Source organism: Mastigoproctus giganteus, chromosome 3 (assembly GCF_048544385.1).
Source record: "Mastigoproctus giganteus isolate SK-2022 chromosome 3, ASM4854438v1, whole genome shotgun sequence".
In the NCBI taxonomy this organism is placed as follows: Eukaryota; Metazoa; Arthropoda; class Arachnida; order Uropygi; family Thelyphonidae; genus Mastigoproctus; species Mastigoproctus giganteus.
In genome coordinates, this window is record NC_143577.1 from 137,749,200 (window position 1) to 137,766,902 (window position 17,703).

A 17,703-nucleotide genomic window follows, 5' to 3' on the forward strand; every position below is an offset into this window, starting at 1 on the left:
TGCATTATCTGTTCTGTAATTATCATTTTCCCTGCAGGTCTGGATCTGTTCCTCCATTTGCCGATCTTTGTGGGGATGAAAGGTGACATCTAGTATATTTTTTATTGATGCCTCCCACGAGCAGGTTTCTTCTTGAGGTATGACAGTGGTTGTAAGCACTTCACTTCTGGGGAGCTTTTTGTGACAACCTTGTACACAACACCCCAGGGGTCAGTGTTCCCTGAGTTTGCTACTAGTCTCTCCCAGGATTCCTTTTTATTTTTTCTTATGAGAACAGTATAAGCATTTTGTGCCTCTCTATACAGGTTTCTGAACACGTGCACCTCCCGCTCAGGCCAAGTTCTTCTTGCCCTTTGGAAGTTTGTTCTTTTGGCCTGGACTTCCTTGCGAAGCTGTTGAAGTTCTTGGTTCCACCAAGGTACAGCCCCAAGTTTTGGCCATCTACGTTTGATTGGAGTGTTTGCAGCCTCTCATACTTTCGTGATGGTCCTCTGAAGTTCATCAGGGTTGCCAGCCGTTTTGATTTCTTGCATCTTTCTGTTTTTGTTGTCTGTGAGGGTTTTCTGGAACAAGTCCCAGTTTGCAGTTTGCAATGCTTAGCTTTGGGGCATTCTTTCTGCTGGCAGTTGTTGATTTAGGTTCCTGTTGAGTTAGAATGTCAGGGCTCTATGGTCTGAAGTGGTTCAAGCATCCTAGACTATCCAGTCTGTGATGTTTCATGCTATGTTTTGAGTGGCAAGAGAGGCATCAATTGTAGCTTCCCATTGGAGGTTGCAAAAAGTTGGCAGCTGGTTTGGTTTATTGAGGACTGTGATGGATGAGCTTGTAATAAATTCCTCCAGTCTCTGGCCATTCCTAGTACCTTGACTGTTGTGGGTATGGCTATGCCAGCCTGGGGATCTACAATTTGCTTCCACTCTGATGATAATTCTTTCTCCTCTTTGATTAACAGTATTTCCCCTAATTGATTAACAGTATCCGCAGGCAGAGATGGAAATGATTCTTGCGCTGCTTCTATCGGAATGAGCAGCAGCCCTGAAAGCAGGTCGCTGGGGATTTCAGGATCTCCTGGGAGCCATGAAACAAGTAAATACATGGACTGTATTAGAGCAACTAAGAGTAAAAATAGGTGCATGTATACTTACATGTACACCAATGCTAGGGGTATAGTAAATAAATTTGATGAATTTGAAGTGCTGGTTAACACATCCAAGGTGGATATTGTTAGGATAACAGAGAAGTGGTGTTACTCATATATAAGGGATGCAGAATTGGAATTTGGGGAGTACAATGTGTACAGACAGGACTGCAAGGGAGGAGGGGTTATGCTGTTAGTTAAGAAACACATAAAATGTAAGGAAGTGCATCCAGTTGACATACATGGACAGTGCAATGTTGAGTCAGTTTGGTGTGACATACACACTGCGAAAGCAAAAATGAGGGTAGGAGTTTGTTATAGGCCTAATGACTCTATAATGAACAATTATAGGAGTTGTTGTTGTTGGAGGTTTTATGGCACAACTTTTTAAGCCCATTATGCACCAATTATAGAGAGAAATAGAGAGGGCCAGTAAATTCGAATGTCTTATAATGGGGGATTTTAACTTCCCAGATATAGACTGGAACTTGTGGGTTGGTCACTTGCACACTAGCAAGGCTTTTGTGAATTTATTGGATGATTATTTTATACAGCAGCATTTTAGAGAGGCAACCAGAGGGAGTAACACTCTTGATCTGATTATCAGCAGTGATTATTCATGCATTAAGAATTTACAGATAAAGTAACCACTAGGTGACAGTGATCACAGTGCACTGATTTGGTATTTAGTTAAAGATGTAACTACCATCAGGGATAAAGGGAAGAGTTTTTGTTTTCGTAAAGGTGACTACAGTGGTCTCAGAGATTTTTTAAGTTCTATATAATGGGACCAACTGATGATGTTACCAACAGCAAATTCTAAATGTGAAGCATTCAAGGAAGTAATTTTGGAAGCTACTAGTCTTTTTGTTCCAATTAAAAAATACTGTTTTAGGTTTAGGCCCAAATGGATTTCAGATGAACTAATGAGACTCGTTCCAGAGAAGAAAAAAGTTGAGCAGATGGGCTGAGAGGTGACAAATGAAGTTCAACATTGACAAATGTAAAGTGCTACATATGGGAAGCAGTAACCTCAGAGTAACGTATCAACTGGTGTGGTACTACACTGACAGTGGTAGAGAATGAAAAGGACCTGGGGGTAATTGTGCAGGCAGATATGAAGTTTTCTGAGTAGTGCAGATGGTCTGCAAGAGTAGCTCATGGTTTCTTGTCAATGATATACAGGAATTTTTCTAGCAGGAATAAGTAGGTGATTATACCCTTATATAAGGCAATGGTCAGGCCACACCTTGAGTACTGTATACAGATCTGGAGGCCTCATTTTAAGAGCTGTTGGAATGAGTACAGAGAAGGGCAACAAGATTAGTGAATGGAACGAAGGGTTGCTCTTGCGAAGAAAGGCTAAAGTTTTGCAGATTACAGTGTCTGGAGACTAGACCCTGAAAGGTGATCTGATTGAGGTGTATAAAGCGTTGAATGGTTTGAGCATGCTCAATGCTGTTGGGATTCTTCCTCTTACTCAGAATAATCATCTGAGAGGGCATAAATTCAAATTGAGGAAAGATGGTTGTAGAATGGATGTGCGGAAGTTTGCCTTTAGCCAGTAGGTGGTTGATTGCTGGATCAAATTTCTATCTTTTGTTGTGGAAGTTGATAGCCTAAATAAATTTAAGGCTGGGCTGGACAGGTATTTGGAATGAATGGAGGGGTGAAATGGGAGTGGGTTTTTTTTTTTTTTTTTTGGCTGATGCTGCAGAAGCTTGCTTTCTTGCATCATATGCCTATGCTAATGCTAACTGAATGAGTATTTTGCATCTAAATTCACATATGAGGAGTTATTCAAGGAGGAGAAGGCCAGATGTTTATCAAACAGGGAGTTAAATGGCCTTGTAATAAATGAGAGCAAAGTAGAGGAGAAATTGTAGAAGTTAAACATCAGAAAGGCATCTTCGGTAGATGGAATCTATCCAGATATATTAAAGAAGGTGGTAAAGAAGTATCCTTAGACTTATGGAAAGTCCCCAAGGATTGGAGATGTGCAAATGTATCTTCAATTCACACAGGGGTGTCAAAGGGTGCCATGAGTAATTACAGACCTGTTAGTTTGACTTCTGTTCCAGGGAAAATAATGGAGTCACTGGTTAAAGAAACATTGCAGGATCATCTAGACAAGACAGCATAATTCATTGCAGACAAGAAATAATTCAGACACAGCATGGGTTTGTTAAGGGGAAGTCTTGTCTGACCAATTCGATCAGATACAATGATGTGGTCACAAAGGAACTGGATGCAAAAAATAATTTTTATGTCACTTACTTGGTTTCAAAAAAACTTTTGATACTATTGCACATGGAAGACTACTAATTGGAAGAGAATGGCATTAAGGGCAAGTTGCTACAATGGATAAAAAGATGGCTGAGTGGGAGAAGACAGAGAGTGGTAATCAATGGATACTGCTCTACATGGACTAACGTTATTAGTGGGGTCCCCAAGAGTTCAGTGTTGGGCCCATTGTTGTTTTATATCAAGCTTAATGTCAAAGTTTGCAGATGATACAGAGGTTGGCAGGGTTGTTAATAACAGTAATGACAGTATGCTGCTGCAACATGATCTGGAAAAGTTGGGCAGACGGGCAAAGAAGTGGCAAATGGAAAGTACTGCATATGGGTAGCAGCAACCTCAGAGAAATGTACAAACTGGTTGGTGTTGCACTCAGGGTAGTGGTGAATGAAAGAGACCTGGGGGTAATTGGGCTGTCAGTCTCAATGCTGATGGCAGTGCAGACAGGCAGCCAGAGTAGGTCATGGGGTCTTGTCAGCAATATACAGGAATTTTGGGATCAGGGAAAAGAGGTAATTATCTCCTTGTATAAGGTAATCATCAGGACACACCTTGAGTGCTGTATACACGTCCTGAAGCTTCATTTTAGGAAGGATGTAGAATTGTTAGAATGAGTGCAGAGAAGGACAACAAGACAGATGAGGGCAAAAGATTTTGTACTTTTATGAAGAAAGGCTTAAGTTCTGCAAATTGCAGCATCTGGAGACTAGGCACCTGTGAGGCAATCTGATTGAGGTTAATAAGGCCTTAAATAGATTGAGCAGTCTCAATGCTGATGGGAGTCTTACTCTTGCTCAGATTATAAACCTTGTGGGGCATAGATTCAAACTGAGGAACGAAGTTGTAGAATAGCTGTGTGGAAATTTGTCTTTAGCCAGTGCAGTGGGTTGTTGATTGCTGGAACAAATTTCCATCTGTTGTTGTGGAAGTTGATAGCTTAAATAAATTCAAGGCAGATCTAGACAAACATTTGGAACTAATGGATCAGTGAAATGGGAAGGTTTTTTTTCTTTTTTTTTGGCTGATGCTGTATAAGCTTTCTTTCTTGCATCCTATGCTTCTACTAATGCTAATACCTAGTTGATGATGTTATTTTTGTGCTTCCATATGGTGGTGTTTGAATTCTGTATCAGTCTTTTAAGCAATGCCTTTCTTTTAGTTAAGTTCTCTGATAGTTGTAACTTTGTAAATTATGGAAGAGTTTTATCATATTTAGTAGTGTTTATGCATTCACTTAATTTATCATAAACATAACCATTAACTTTTGATTGTTAGTTCCCTTTGTTGTCGTTTTTTTAATGCAAATTTTTTATAAATAACTAAAGGTTTTATAAACCATTATTTTTAGATTAAAATTTAATGAAAAAATATTCATAAAGTCTTGCATTATTGTCTTTTATTCTGAGATTTTGAACTAGAAACAAAAAAAATAAAATAAAGACTGCTATAATATTTAAAGGGATGGTAGACCTCTATAATACACTCAAGATCATGGAGGTGTGAGAGAGAGAGAGAGAGAGAGAGAGAGAGAGAGAGAGAGCACTATTCTATAAGTTTCTAAAAATATAGTGTCGTTACTTGTGAATAACAAACTTTCTCTCATTATGGAAATGTGCATATTAAGTTCTGTGTTAAGAGACAGTTTTATATTTAAATTATGTTCCATTTTTGAAGTATTGAATTGCTGTAGTAGTGGCACGTGATGCAAGAAAGCAAGTGTGTGAGCTTATGCAGCATCAGCCAAAAAAAATATATATGTATATTACAAAATAATCCCCTCTAAATATTTGTCCAGTTCCTCCTTATATTTATTTAACATATCAACTTCCACAATGACAGATGGAAGTTTGTTCCAGCAATTAACCACTCACTGGCTAAAGACAAATTTCCGCACATCTATTCTACATCTGTCCTTCCTCAATTTCAATTTGTGCCCCCTTAAGTTTGTAATCTGAACAATTGGAAGAATCTCATCAGAATTCAGCATGCCCAAACCATTCAAGGCCTTATACACCTCAATCAGATCACCTCGAGGCGCCTCCGTAGCCAGGTGGACAGGAGCAGCAGTGCGTAGCACACGCTTCTTGATTAGACCGGGGTTCGAGCCCGTGACCATCAAATACGGAGGATGTGGAAAGGTCAGGGAATGACCACCGCATATCCCCGGAGCAATATGGCCTTAGTTGCTAATGCTCTTAAAAACGAAATAACAACAACAGATCACCTCACAGGTGTGCCTAGTCTCCAGCTGCTGCAATTTGCAGAACTTAAGCCTCTCCTGGAAAGAGAATCCCTTCATTCCCCTCACCAATCTTGTTGCCCTTCTCTGTACACACTCAGGCAAATCTACATCCTTCCTAAAATGAGGCCCCCAGACCTGCACACAGTACTCAAGGCATGGCCTGACCATTGCCTTATACAGAGGGACAATCACCTCCTTTTCCCTGCTAGCAAAATTCCTGTATATCATTGACTACACCCCATGACCTGTGCTGGCAGCCTGTCTACATTGCTCAGAAAACTTCATATCTGACTGCACAATTACTTCCAGGTCTTTTTCATTTTCTACCACCTAAGTGTAGTACCACACAGTTGGTATATTTCTCTGGGGTTACTTCTACCCGTATACAGTACTTTGCATTTTTCAATGTTAAACTTCAGTTGCCACTTCTCAGCCCATCTGCCCAAAATTTCTAGATCCTGTTGGAGTAACACACTGCCATTACTGTCATTAACAACCCTGCCAACCTTTGTATTATCTGCAAACTTTGATACTAAGCCTGATATACCTTCATCAATATCATTGATAAATATAAAAGACAACCGTGGACCCAACACCGAACCCTGTGGGACTCCACTAATAACATTAATCCACGAAGAGCAGCACCCATTGATTACCATCCTCTGTCTTCTCACACTGAACCATCCTTTTATCCATTGTAGCAACTCACCCTTACTACCATTCTGCTCCAATTTGTACAGTAGTCTTCCATGCACAACAGTGTCAAAAGCCTTCCTGAAATCCAAGTATATGATATCAAAATTATTTTTTGCATCCAGTTCCTTTGTAACCACATCATAATAACCAATCAAATTTGTCAGACAAGACTTTCCCTTAACAAACCCATGCTGTGTCTGATTTATTGCTGCAGTTTTGTCTAGATGATCCTGTAATGCATTTTTAACCAGTGACTCCATTATTTTACCTGGAATAGAAGTTAAACTAACTGGTCTGTAATTACTTGTGTCACCCTTCGATCCCCCTTTGTGAATTGGGGACACATTTGCATATCTCCAGTCCGTGTGGACCTCCCCCGAGTCCAAGGATGCTCTCATAATTATGCCTAAGGGTTTGCTTATTTCCTTTGCCACCTTTAATATAACTGGATAGATTCCATCCACCCCAGGTGCCTTTCTTATGTTTAACTTCAACAATTTCTCCTCCACTTTGTTCTCAGTTATTACAAAATCATTAAGCACCCTGTTACAATTTGATAACCTTGTGGCATTTTTAAACCTTAATAACTACTCATGTGTGAATGTAGATGCAAAAAATTATTCAGTTTTTTTGCTATCTGATCAGGATCATCAACAGTCGAACCATTGATATCAAGTGGACCAATCAGATTCATCCCCTTCCTTTTAGAGTTTATATAAATATGAGCTTAATACAGCATGTATGAACCTTTATTGGTAAATCCCATGGACATTCAATTTATAAAAATTATCTGTTTTATTTCTTGTAAGCAACAAAAACACTGCAAAATAAAAATTTATATGTATATCTATTAAAAATTACTCTTTAACAAATTTTATTATTTTAAATAGGCGAAATTTAAGTGCTTTTGTGAACAAGGCTGGAAAACTGATGGTATCAATCCTCCCTGTGTTGTTGATATAGATGAGTGTGCTTCGTATCATTCTAAATGCTCTCAGAATCCAAAGGTTGCATGCATAAATTTACCTGGAACCTTTCACTGTGGTCCATGTCCGTCTGGTAAGCATGTTTCTTATATAATTTTTCATGAAACACATACTCGTTATTTCATTAAAAAAAAAAAAATTCATGATTATTATAGCAGGTGTAACACACAGCATATCAGAAAAAGAACTGCAATGTTTTAGAGTTTAATTTCTTGTTAAATGTAAGTCATACAATACTGGAGTTTTAAATTTATAATTTAAATTCCACAATAAGAATACCTAATTAAAAAATCTCAAGTAGGGTACTTCACCATTCACAGCTGGAAATACTACTAAGATTTGACTGAACATTGTTTGTTACATTTTCATAACTAACAATATCAGGTGACTGACAGTCCATAATGCTGCTAACGAATATGTCATGATAGCTAAAAAGCGAACATGTCGTGTGGATTTATGGACTAACTGTAAAGGATGGAACCTTTATTGATGGGAGATATTCATCTAGTTCTCTGATATGAGGCCAGGGAGACAAAACATTTTGAACTTATCAGTTTGCCTCAAAAGCACACATATTTTCAAGTAAAAGCAACTTTTAATGCAGTTAGATTGTTCTGTTTGTTTTTTGTGGTTTACAACTCAGATGTACTTTCTTTCATATTTATATTATTTCATGTAAATTTGGATATCATTTAAATAAATAAATATATCACTAATAGTTTTATGATAAAAATTCTTGAAAACATATAAGAAAATTTTAAGAAAAATATAAGAAAAAAGGTTAAAAACTTTTGAAATTTTTTTTGTAAGTTTTGAAAGAGGAAATGAATTATAATTTCAGCACAGTATAGGAGGCATAGAATAAGTTAACTGATGGATTGGATGGAAAGAGGGCTGTCTGTTTTACCTGGCCTTCAGGTGAATTTACAGTAGGAATTTTGATGAACAGTGATCATGATGTGTGTGTTTTGTTTGGGGGGGGATTTGATAAAATGTGTCAGGTAAATTCCCAGTCACTGCCCTTGTAAGCATGTGTGCTTGCTCTCCACATCTATGACTTTCTATCATATGAAGCTATGTAAAACACATTAGCTATGCTAACAAAAATTAGGATTGTTGCACAGATGGAGGGGAGGGGTGAGGACTGTAGCAGCCATAATTTTAGACATGAATAGCCGAGTCTAGACAGAAACTGAATGCATTGGTCTCTAGTGGTTTGCTGTTTTCACAATCATTGGCATTTTGTAGTAAGTATTGTATTCCAAATCCAGAAATAATATCCATTTTTAGGTAGGAAACAGGAAAATATGTAATGTTTGTCATAATTAAATTATGACAAACATTATTAAATATTACATTCCAAGTATTAAAATCCAAGTATTAAATTATAATTTATCTATACATTAAAAAAGTTTTCCTCCTAGTGATATTTATTCGAGACAATGGGAGAAGAGGGCAGGGCAGTTACATAACTACAAATGTGCAGGTAAATAATTACATTGTCTTCCGTAGAAAGACAACTGTCTCCATAACGTTTACCAACCTCATGCATGTGCTTCACTGACTAATACATGACCACGTCCACAATCACTTGATGTTCCATTGTAATGTCAGCTGATGAAGAGACTCGATATAGTTTGTATATTTGTAAATAGTTTAGTATTTTTTAAATATTTGTACAGTTTGTAAATATTTTAGTCCTGCTCTTTTGTATGCAACAGTATTCCTCATGCATTATGGAACCCGAAGCAAAAGGTCGTTTCTTAAGTGACCTATGTAAATAATTACATAGTGATGTTTATTTGACCTTGAGAATGCTGCATGGCGGGGTAGCCAATGAGAAAAGAGGGATGAAGGTCACATGGTACAAGTGGGTGGGGTGATTACTTTGCTACAAATGTACAGGTAAATAATTACATACGTCATTTCTGATTAGATATCGATCAGTGCATTTCGACAGGTGTGTCTTTTGCATAGAAAAGATTTGACTTACTTCGCTATACCTCTACATTTTACGTAGAAAAGTGTGTGCAGGGGTGGTCGAGCAAAGCGAACAGGGGGCAGAGCCCCCTAGTTTTTATTTAATTAATTAAAATTTTTATTATTTCCCCCAAGCACAGCTATTGTCTTCCACCTGGGCAAAAATATGCATAAAATTCAATAAAACTGGTAGTTTTCATAAAATAAAAATAGAGATGACAATAATAATACAAAAATGAAAATGAGAATATGCAAAGCTAAATAAAATATTTAAAGAATATTTAAGAATATACAAAGGAATTTACCCTTATTCTGTCTTATAGGAATTCTTCTTATCCTACTTTTCTGTAATACTGAATGATAATTTAAAACTCAAAATGTGTTCCTCACCTTCAGGCCACAAACGAGTCAATACCCCAGGATTGCAGTCAACGATCCCAAACCTGACCCCAGAAATATCAAACCCCCTACAACTTCTAGTGATGGAAGCTATTATGTCAGAAAAACCATGACATTAAAAATATATTTTAAATAAGTTGAAATTGTGATAAAATTGCAATAATAAAATTATAATCCACTAAAATTCCTCCCTGAAGTGGACCAAAACATTTTGATATTTGTTGTGCTCACAGATTGAAATAAAACTGGCGAATGTTGTGTGTGTGTGTGTGTGTGTGTGTGTGTGTGTGTGTGTGTGTGTGTGTGTGTGTGTGTGTGTGTGTGTGTGTGTGTGTGTGTTACAATATTAATAGGAGATTAGCTGTTAGTATGCATGCATTCAAACGACTACGCATCAAAAATGATAAAAGGTTGGCAGATATTGATAGCATTACTGTGTATTTTTATCTTTAAAGTTTCGGAAATTAATAATTCTTTATAATTATGCTAGATACTGAGTATCTTAACGTCATTAAAAAGAAAAGCGTGATTTTCGTTTATAGCATTCGTTTATATATGTGATTTTTGTTTAAATGCTAGTTCTGAAGCATTAGCATGCGATGCCCGAACAGATGCTTCATGTTGCTTAACCCTAAGATTTAAGACATACCTGGTTGATCCTACATAAGGGGAGTCACAATCCCCACAAGAAATATTGTAAATGAGGTCATTTGACTGTTCAGTAGAAGCTAATGCTGAGTGATTCATTAATATTGAATGTAATTTATTTGTTGGTTTAGCCACTATTTTTAGTTCGATGCCTCTAAACAGATTGTTAAGTTTCCTGTACCAATGTTCTATGTACGGAATTGTAATAAAATGTTTTTTATTATTAACCATGTTATTATATCTAATGTTAATTATTCTATCATTTGACTTACTCCGTCATACCTCTACCTGCCTGTGATTTAATACTGTTAATGGATGCAAGTGGTATCCTCTATTTAGAAACCTCTTAGTCAATTCATCCATGTCTGTACAGCAAGTTGTGTAGTTGAATATTAATATGCATTTAAAAACTGATTCAACATAATGGATCTCTTGGATGAGTACAGGTAATAATTACTATGGTGAAGAAACATCCATGTGTTTGTAAGTTTATGATAGATACTAAAACATGTTTTCCCCCTCCCTTTTGAGTATGAAATTTAAAAAATTGATGGTCCTACTTTCTTCCTGTTTTATCTCTAGTGTAAATTTAAATCTAGTGTGAATATTATTGAATGTCTGTAAAACTTCATTCATAGTGTTATGATCCATAATCGTTAGTATATTGTCAAGGTATCTACCATAAAATGTAATTTTTGGTAGAAACAGCGTTAAGTATATTTTTTCTATGTAGCCACTAAGGTCAGGCAATCCAAAAAAATCTGTCTATTATAAATCTTACCCTGAAATTAAATATAATTTGTCTCCATCAATAATTTAATTAACTCAAAAATTTCCGTCCTAACTAAATGGGTATGATTAATGCCAATAGCATTGTTATTCAGTAGATCCCAGATTATGTCCAGCGTGTATAATACATTAACATTAGTGTATAGCGATGTGACATCTAATGAGAATAATTTTACTTCTTCCCAGTTTCTGTGACCTTTTAAATTAGTAAATAAAGTATCATAATTTTAATACTAAATCTTAATGTATGCCAAAAAGATTTGATAATAAAATACAGGTGTGTGGCCAAAGACGAAGAAGTGGAATTTTTTAAGAAACAATAGATTGAATTGGGTGCCCAGGTTTATGTAGTTTCACTTGTCCGAAATACTGGTAGAAACAGTTAAAAATATACTTAACTCTCCAGCATTAAGTATATTTTTAAATCTAAAAATATACTTAACGCTGGAGGGTTCGAACATTATTTGTTCTAGCTTTAAGTTTCTTCAATTGTACCATTGAGATGTAATCCATTTTTCAGTATAATGTAAGAATTTTATTATATTGATTAACCAGATTGTTGAAAATGGAGGTATCAACCTCTTGATAAGTTGAGTCATCCAATATAATTGTATCCAATTTTTTAATCTAATCTGTTTTATTAAGAATCGTCACCGTATCCCCTTTATCCGTATCCCCCTTTATCCTTTATCAGCCCTTTGAATAACAATATACTTGTTTTCCCATAATTTTCGTAACACTATGGCTTCATTTCATTTCATTTCAATCTATCCAGTTATATTAAAGGAAGCAGCAAAGGAAGTAAGCAAACCCTTAGCCATAATTATGAGAGCTTCCTTGGACTCAGGGGAGGTACCCATAGACTGGAAATGTGCAAATGTGACCCCAATTCACAAAGGAGGATCAAAGGCTGACACAAGTAACTATAGACCTGTGAGCTTAACTTCTGTTCCAGGAAAATTAATGGAGGCACTGGTTAAAGAAGCACTGCAGGATCATTTAGACAAGACTTCAGTTATAGCTCAGACACAGCATGGTTTTGTTAAGGGGAAGTCTTGCCTGACCAACTTGATTGGATACTATGATGCAGTCACAAAAGAACTGGATGCAGGGAATAACTTTGATATTATATACTTGGATCTTAGAAAGGCTTTTGATACTGTTGCACATGGAAGACTGATACACAAATTGGAGCAGTGTGACATTGGAGGCAAATTGCTGCTATGGATAAAGGGGTGGTTGAGTGGGAGAAGACAGAGAGTGGTAATCAATGGACACTGCTCATCGTGGACTAATGTTATTAGTGGAGTCCCTCAGGGCTCAGTGTTGGGTCCATTATTGTTTTCTGTATTTATAAATGATATTGATGATGGTATATCAAGCTTAATGTCCAAGTTTGCAGATGATACAAAGGTTGGCAGGGTTGTCAAGGACACTACTGACACTACAGTGCTGCAACAGGATCTGGAAAGGTTGAGCAGATGGGCTGAGAGGTGGCAAATGAAGTTTAACATTGACAAATGTAAAGTACTACACATGGGAAACAGCAACCCCAGGGCAACGTATCAACTCTGTGGTACTATACTGACAGTGGTAGAGAATGAAAGGGACTTGGGGGTGATTGTGCAGGCAGATATGAAGTTCTCTGAGCAGTGCAGACGGGCTGCAAGAGTAGCTCATGGAGTATTGTCAATGATATACAGGAATTTTTCCAGCAGGGATAAGGAGGTGATTATTCCATTGTATAAGGCAATGGTCAGGCCACACCTAGAGTACTGTATACAGGTCTGGAGGCCTCATTTCAAGAAGGATGTACAGCTGCTGGAACGAGTACAGAGAAGGGCAACAAGATTAGTGAATGGAACAAAGGGGTGCTCTTACGAGGAAAGGCTTAAGTTTTGCAAATTACAGTGTCTGGAGACTAGGCACCAGCGAGGTGATCTGATAGAGGTGTATAAAGCCTTGAATGGTTTAAGCATGCTCAATGCTGATGGGATTCTTCCTCTAGCTCAGAAAAATCACCTGAGAGGGCATAAATTCAAATTGAGGAAAGACAGATGTAGGATAGACGTGCGGAAATTTGCCTTTAGCCAGCGGGTGGTTGGTTAGTGGAACAGACTGCCATCCCTTGTGGTGGAGGTTGATAGCCTAAATAAGTTTAAGGCTCAGCTGGACAGGTATTTTGAACGAACAGAGGGGTGAAGTGGAAGTGGGTTTTTTTTTTTTTTTTGGCTGATGCTGCATAAGCTTGCTTTCTTGCATCAAATGCCTCTACTAATGCTAATGCTAATGCTAATTTACAGTAATCAAGGAGTTTTTTGGGTTATTTATGATCTGGTTAACTTGCTGAATTAATATGTATTTTTGAGGGCTGTCCTTAACACAAAATTCTAGTTCCACTATTAATTGCCTCTTCGGAAGTACATGCGGGGGGTAATCCATTACACCTATCTGTTCATTTAATTCATTACATATATCCGTTCATTATTAAAATTAGTTTTGTGGTATTGCTGCATTTTTCAGTTAACAAGGGAGATTGATTATTTAGCTTGATAAATGTGTACATTAATGAAACATTAAAATACATTGCACAAAAACATCATATTTTATTTTTTAGGCAGTGACTTTCAGAGAATATTGTGCCAAAGTTTGCTAGAATTAGTTTTAATTTGGGAATTCCTGTATAAATCAATAATTCCTGGTATAAATCAATTAATTTTTTCCACATCGCACAACATTATTAAACTCACTCTATAATCATGGTTTTCGGTTAAAAGGAAATATTTTAGACAGATACAATGTTATCATAACAAGATTAAAAAAATACTTACATCCCAGTGATTTGACCATTTTGAAAGCTTCTATTGATGTATAACAGGAGGGCGATAGTGACCGAATTGCGAGTTAGACATTTAAATAAACTACAGGCTCTACTCGGATGTAGGAGGGTTCGTAATGATATGACTGACAACCCTATACATAGATACAACATGACTACAAATATACTGAAACATACAAATAATACAAATAATCAGAATACTGACTATAATTATGTGAGCTGGATACCCTCAAAGAGCAATGTGCCAGAATATATTCAGAGTCCACACATTATTCGTACACAGCCTTCCCTTATATAAGTGACATACCAGTTTACAAAAGTGCCACAAATCTTTTCTTACACTTTATCTGAAGAACAAATTTCCCTTTTAGAAAAAGGATTAAATTATAATTTACCACTGTGTGTACAGTAAACCCCTGCTCTTTGTGGGGGTTACGTTCTTGAGAAATGTCGCGAATACCGAAAACGCGAATACTGAGTAATAAAGGGGTTCCGTTCCAAAGTATGAAATATATAAGAAAAACTAGTCTATGTATGTATTATATGTACCTTCATAATATGACTATGTACATAGACAGTACATAGTGAAATGCAAGCATGTGGCATCGAAATGAAAATAAGAAACAATTTAATATTAAATGTAATATTTATTAGAAATTTCAAACAAATCTTTCAATTCAACGCCTTTGCTATAGCTAAAAAACTTATCCTGCCAGTGCTATCACCAGTTTCGCTAAAGTGTTGATAAAGGAGTTTTGCCTTTTCACGAATAATGAGTGAATTTAACGGAATTTTATTTTGAGTTCGGTCTTCTATCCATAGATTTAAAGCCTTTTCCATTTTTTCTAATTTAACATCACGAGTTACAGAGGAAATTTTTGAAGCAATTAGCGCATTTTCACGGACACTACAGTGGATTTTTTCTTCCGATTTCTTGATCGTACCGTTGACTCATTGATTTTATGTTTTGCCACTGAGGAGACACTTTCACCATTAGAAATTTTGTCTAATAACTCAATTTTATTCGCTAATGTCATCACCTTCTTTGATATTTTCACATTTCCCTTGTTATTCGTAGCCATATTTTGTAGGAGTTAGAAAAGAACTTGTCCACAATAAAGTCACTTTCTTCCGTTAACACACTCAAAAAAGTCTGTTTTCACTAACACACTGCAAAACGGTAGATTTTTCACTTTTGTAAGCCCCATATCAATTTATAAATTTATTCAATTTATAAGCATATAAATTAAAAGCAAATGGCGAAACCTTCCACGACAAGTGCATAGCACATACTGAACAAGTATTAGCGAGAAACATCCATGCTCGCGATTTTGTCACCCCTCTCCCCCCACCCATTGACCGCTGTTTTGACTGGGAAAGATGATTTTAGCCACGCCCATGTTTTTTTATAGCGGAAAATGTTCACAGCTTTAAAATTCACATTTTTTTAGGTTTCATTTTATATTAAATCAGCGACCGCGAATACAGATACCGTGAATAGTGGGGGTTTACTGTACTTTCAAAGAAGCAATTGCTACTCCCATTTTTGGTTTCCCAGTGCTTATGTTACACCAAATGGACTCAACATTGCACTATCCACCCATGTCAACTGGATGAACTTCCTTAGATTTTATGTGTTTTTTAATTAACAGCATAACCCCTCCACCCTTCCAATCCCATCTATCCTTTCTATACACATTGTACTTCCCAAATTCCAATTTTACATTCCTTCTATCTTTGTGACACCACATCTCTGATATTCCAACAATATCTGCCTTTGATGTCTTGACCAGCACTTGGAATTTGGGGAGTACATCGCACTCCCCAAATTCCATTTTTGCATTCCTTATATCTGTGTGACACCTTGTGTCTGATATTCCAACAATATCCACCTCTGATGTTTTAACCAGCGCTACAAATTCATCAAATTTATTTACCATACTCCTAGTATTGGTGTACATGGAATGTCTGTAAAACCTCATTCAACATTGCACTATCCACCCATGTCAACTGGATGAACTTCCTTAGATTTTCTACCAGGTACCATGGGCTGTACTAGGTTCAACTTCATTTGAACCTGGTACAGCCCATATATATGCTTGTTCCATGATGACTCCTAGCGGTCCTTGAAATCACCAGCATCTTGTTTTCCAGGCTGCTTTTCATTCTAATAGAAACAGTGCAAGGATCACTGTCACCTCTGCCTGTGGCTACTGTTAGTCAATCTCTTAGTCTATGAATCCTCTTCCCCAAGGTATCGTGTTTTCCAACCCACCTAACACTGCCTCGATAGGTGATGCTATTGAGTCAGTGTTAGTTGGGTCATCCCATTTAATGGCATCAGCTATTGAATGGGGCAAATCTCCAAAGCATCCCAGTCTAAAAACATGTGCAATTTGTGAAATGTTTCCCAACCTTTCTGGAACAGGACATGATCTAGCCAAGGAGGATGTCTTTGTGTGTGCTAGGTGCAGAGAGTATGAAGAAATTAGACGCCAACTCGGCATCCTGATGGACATCTACGAGAGTTTGAAGAGTAGGGTAGATGCCCTCGAAGGAATTAAAATGGGGGAGGGCCATCAAGCTCCCAGCTTCCCAACTGAATGCCAGAGCATACTCTTGGTCATCTGGTAACACTGTGGCAATCTTCAAGGCAGAATGCACTAGTTGCACACGAGCTAGTATTCGTTGGTGAATCTATTGTCAGGGAAATGTGAAATATATTATGAAAAAGGATACGTGGAATAGGACCAGAGTGTGTCTGCCAGAGGTAAAAGTTGATGATGTTAAAGAGCAATATCATCTTTTAGCATTAGCATTACCATTAGTTGAGGCATATGATGCAAGAAAGCAAGCTTATACAGCATCAGCCAAAAAAAAAAAAAAAGAAAAAAAAAAAAAAAAAAACCCTTCCCATTTCACCCATCCATTCACTCCAAATGTTTGTCTAGTTCAGCCTTAAATTTATTTAAGCTATCAACTTCCTCAACAACAGATGGAAGTCTGTTCCCACAATCAACTACCTGCTGGCTAAAGGCAAACTTCTGCACATCTATTCTGCAACTGTCTTTCCTCAATTTGAATCTGTGTCCCCTCATGCTCGTAAACTGAGCAAGTGGAATAATCCTATCAGCATTTTACTTGCTCAAACCATTCAAGGCCTTATACATCTTAATCAGATCACCTTTCAGGTGCCTAGTCTCCAGATGCTGCAATTTGCAGAACTGAAGCCTTTCTTTGTATGGACTCCCCTTTTTTCCTCTCACCAATCTTGTTGCCCTTCTGTGTACTCATTCTAGCAACTCTACATCCAATGAAATTTTAAAAGATTAATAAATTTTATTGATTAATTGATAATACTATACTAAACTAACAGATCCCTAATGCAGTGCTATGTATTGTGCTATCTAGTTTTACGTTATACCTTATGCTATCAAGTTTGTGATATACGTTCTGCTACTCTGTATTGATCTAATATATTATATCATTTTTTAAACACCTTGTGTACATACATATGCATGTCCTTCCTCACAGACTATAATTAGCACATTCAAATTCTTCACCCCCAGTATCAGAGTGCCGCTATATTTTGTCTACAATATTAGCATTTGATGAATTAACCAGAACTTCATATTCTTCAGTCTATCAAATTCTATACTTAAATATGGTATACAAAGGTAGCAGC

General features: G+C 37.0%; 1 protein-coding gene across 1 annotated transcript in view; it reads left to right on the top strand.

The window, feature by feature from the left end:
- LOC150088286 (cubilin-like) overlaps positions 1–17,703 on the top strand; it is a 670,594-nt gene that overhangs the window by 326,365 nt on the left and 326,526 nt on the right. The window contains exon 10 of the mRNA XM_090370103.1: positions 7,268–7,436. Coding sequence (XP_090226229.1) covers positions 7,268–7,436 — 169 coding nt within the window. The remainder of the gene's footprint in view (positions 1–7,267; positions 7,437–17,703) is intronic.